The 3367-nt window shown below is 34.3% G+C and overlaps 1 protein-coding gene across 1 annotated transcript in view; it reads left to right on the forward strand.

Annotated features, from left to right (window-relative positions):
• The first annotated feature begins 1313 nt into the window (after window positions 1-1313).
• Window positions 1314-3367, forward strand: part of LOC108797311 (parvalbumin beta-like) — a 5609-nt gene continuing 3555 nt past the window's right edge. The window contains exons 1-2 of the mRNA XM_018568928.1: window positions 1314-1346; window positions 2213-2287. Coding sequence (XP_018424430.1) covers window positions 2227-2287 — 61 coding nt within the window. The 5' untranslated portion in view covers window positions 1314-1346; window positions 2213-2226. The remainder of the gene's footprint in view (window positions 1347-2212; window positions 2288-3367) is intronic.

A 3367-nucleotide genomic window follows, 5' to 3' on the forward strand; every position in this document is an offset into this window, starting at 1 on the left:
AAGTGACCTGCCTAAAGATTTTCTGGAAAAAAGCATACAAAAAAACCCCATAAAATACAGCTGGTATGGGCCTCTGGGGGGAGCACTTGGGGAGAAGTGGGGCTTTAATGATAACCTCATCTGACCCCTTAATTAAGCCCTAACACTAATCCTTGTTCTGATGCATACTTTTGCCAGAAGAAACTGCTCCATCTCTGAAATAAGAAACTGTCTGCAATAAAACACTCTTTTACTGTAGTGTCTTAACTTTCATTTGAGCCAAAGCAAGGCAGCAATCGGCAGAGACTGACAAATATTCCCTCTGCTGGATGTCAGTTAGCATATATACAGGCTAAAAAAAAGCAAAGACTATTCCAAAAGCAGTAGGGTATGACTCTGTATTTACAAGTTTGAAACATTTTCAACACCGGTCATTGCAGCAATAATTAATTTCTTTGAGATTTGTAAGTCTGCAACTACAACAAAGTGCTGCAGTGTTTACAGGAACTATAATAATTATTTCTACTTTAAAGACACAGACATACAGTAGCTGAAGACTGGCTCAGTTGGTGATGCATACTGTTCATCAATCGGTATATAGGACCAGAATAAGCAGTGTACCACTTTTTTCGATGAAAGCCACAAACAATATTTTATAGCACAGCAGTTCCTGGATGTGTTTATATCACTACAATAATTAAATTCCTCCTGTTAAAAATATACACATAATGCATATGTATATAAAAGTATGTTATATAAAATAAAATAAATATTCAATAGGAAAAACATGGGAAAAAAACCTCTTTGAACTGCAATCGCAGATCTGGGAAGTCACCACCAGAGTCCCTGAAAAGTAATCATTTAAACCAATTGCATCTACCAAAACTTAAAAAATATTATTTTAATTGGGCTAACCCTTTTTAAACTTGTAACGAAGAACCAGGATAAAGAAATCATAGACTGACTCTACAATGAACGTGTTACATGAACTGACAGCTGCTATGTTGCTGTAGATGCACATTTCTGAGTTTTATCACACAGAGAATACTGCAAAATCTAATAGTTCTTATAAGGTTGTTTTATGTTTTGCAAGCTAGTACGGAGCAACAAGTGTGGTCCAGCCTTAGTGATTCTGATATAAAATTGTTGACAAAGCCCAAATTTAAATTCCTAGCAGGGTATAAATAACCTGCTCATTAGCCAGCAAATTTTACAGTCCTGCTTTGGAAGAATTGATCTGTGAGAGGGTCGTCTTCACTACTCTATATGGTCTGGGGGTGGTGTCTGCAAAGTATATAAGACGTGTCCCATTAGAGGGTAGGCACAGCTTATTCTGTAGGACTCCTCCATTGCAAAAAGTGCCTAAGGTGAGTTTCATACTCTCCTCTCCTGTCTGTCTCTGGGATTGTAACTTGCTTCAGCGTGGAAGAGATCTATCACTATTTCTGCTATTTACCAAGGACAAAAATCAGCTTGGAACAAGACATACAGCAATTTCTGGACTACAGTCATTGCATAGGAATAATTTGCTGGACTGACAATTTAAACAACTCATCTTTATCTGCTTATGTTCATCCATCAGCAGCTGCTCAACATACCTTCATTTACTCAATTTTACTTTTAAAAAAAGGACCCTGGAATTTTTAATCTACTTCTACTTGCCAAACAGATATGCAATAGAGATAATATTTTGTTGTGGGTAATTGTGGGTATTTTGAAAAACTGTCTTTGCTTCTATGTTTTCAGCCAACGTGCACAGTACAGTAACCTTAGTCTCCAATTAGAAATCGTCTTTCATTTATCTGGCTGCTGTAAACTTATGAAAGGTGAAAGCTGATTGGTAGCTGTGGGTTACTGCTCTATGTCCATCATTGTTGCCTTTTGCTATTGCTTTCTAAATAAGCTATTTATGTCCGAGAAACTTGATGAATGATTGTAGATTTAGTAGAGTTTGCTATGACATAAATGATTTATTTTTTTTAAGATTATATTATTTCAATGGCTGATATTGTTAGCACTCATTTAAGAAACATATCTAAAATATCGGTTTTAATATTTCTTTAACACATTGTATAAAAGAATTGTGTTGCAAAGAATTGCATTATTTGATTGCTTTAAATTGTGGAAAACATTTATAACTTCCTAAAAAGGATTTTGTATTCTTTATTCTAACTAAATATCTTGTTAATGTTTTCAGAATGTAATTTGTTAACTATCATTTATCTCTTAATAGAACTCAAATTTAAAATGGCTTTTTCTGGTTTGCTGAGTGATGCTGACATCTCTGCTGCCCTGAAGAGCACAGAAGGTACTGTGCCGTCCACTTTGTTAACACCTTAAGCTTTCATTACTTTATTTATTTTGGATGGTAATATGACTACTTGTAGTACATTATGAGAGAAGATTAATGGTCTAGCAGTAGAAAGAGGGTCTCCTTCTTGAGGAATTTACTGATGCAAGCCAGACTTCTTTCAATCTTCAACCATACCAACTAATTTGCTGGCATTAATTAATTAATAAAATTGGATTTATTAAGTTAAAATAAATTACATTAATGCATGTTGGGAGTAAAAGCTATCTGGTCTATACATCATATTTAGTTTTCTCTTTATTTGTAATTAGCATTCTATAGTGCCATGGTGTAGCATCATAAGTCAGTATAACAACTTAAAGTGGCACTAAAATCAGGAGTTAAATCTTAAAAATGCATTTAAGTACCCTATTAACAAAAATGTAGCTTCTTTGTGTTTTACTCAGCTGTAGAGCCTCAAATCATCTCTGAATTCATGCTGGCACTACCCTTCCTTCTGGAGGGTGGCTACTTTTGTTCCCCATGGTCCCTGTGTGCGTTTTAAAGTAGCCACCGCCCTAAGCTCACTCCCATGATAGACTACAATCTCACATCTATGTGATGCTTGTGATACCACAAACTAAAAGCAGTACAAGTGATCGACTCCTACTTGCAACTATATGCAATCCAAAAGTGCGTGTGTGCATATATATTAATAATAAATATACGTGTCATATAAATACAAATATAAATACTAGATAGTTAGTTGTGAACCAAATATGTAAATAAATTAGTCATATATGTGCCATTAAGTGAAAGTACAGTTGTGAATAATAAATTAATTGTAAAAATGGGTCACTCTAACACTCACAATATTGGGCTAGAAAACAGTAATTTAAAAAATCTAGCAAGTTTTAAAATAAAACCACATCTATTGGTATAAGGTGAATAAATACAGGTGAAGAAATATATAGATAGAAAAAATGTAAAAGTGTGTACACGAGGGTTGTAACACCAATATTAAAATTTCTACCAGATGGTATTAAAAGTCCAATGTCTTTTGTTAATAATTCTATTGATACGTCCGCAAATTAGAAA

This window comes from Nanorana parkeri, unplaced genomic scaffold (assembly GCF_000935625.1).
Source record: "Nanorana parkeri isolate BGI_ZX_2015 unplaced genomic scaffold, ASM93562v1 scaffold3, whole genome shotgun sequence".
Classification (NCBI taxonomy): Eukaryota; Metazoa; Chordata; class Amphibia; order Anura; family Dicroglossidae; genus Nanorana; species Nanorana parkeri.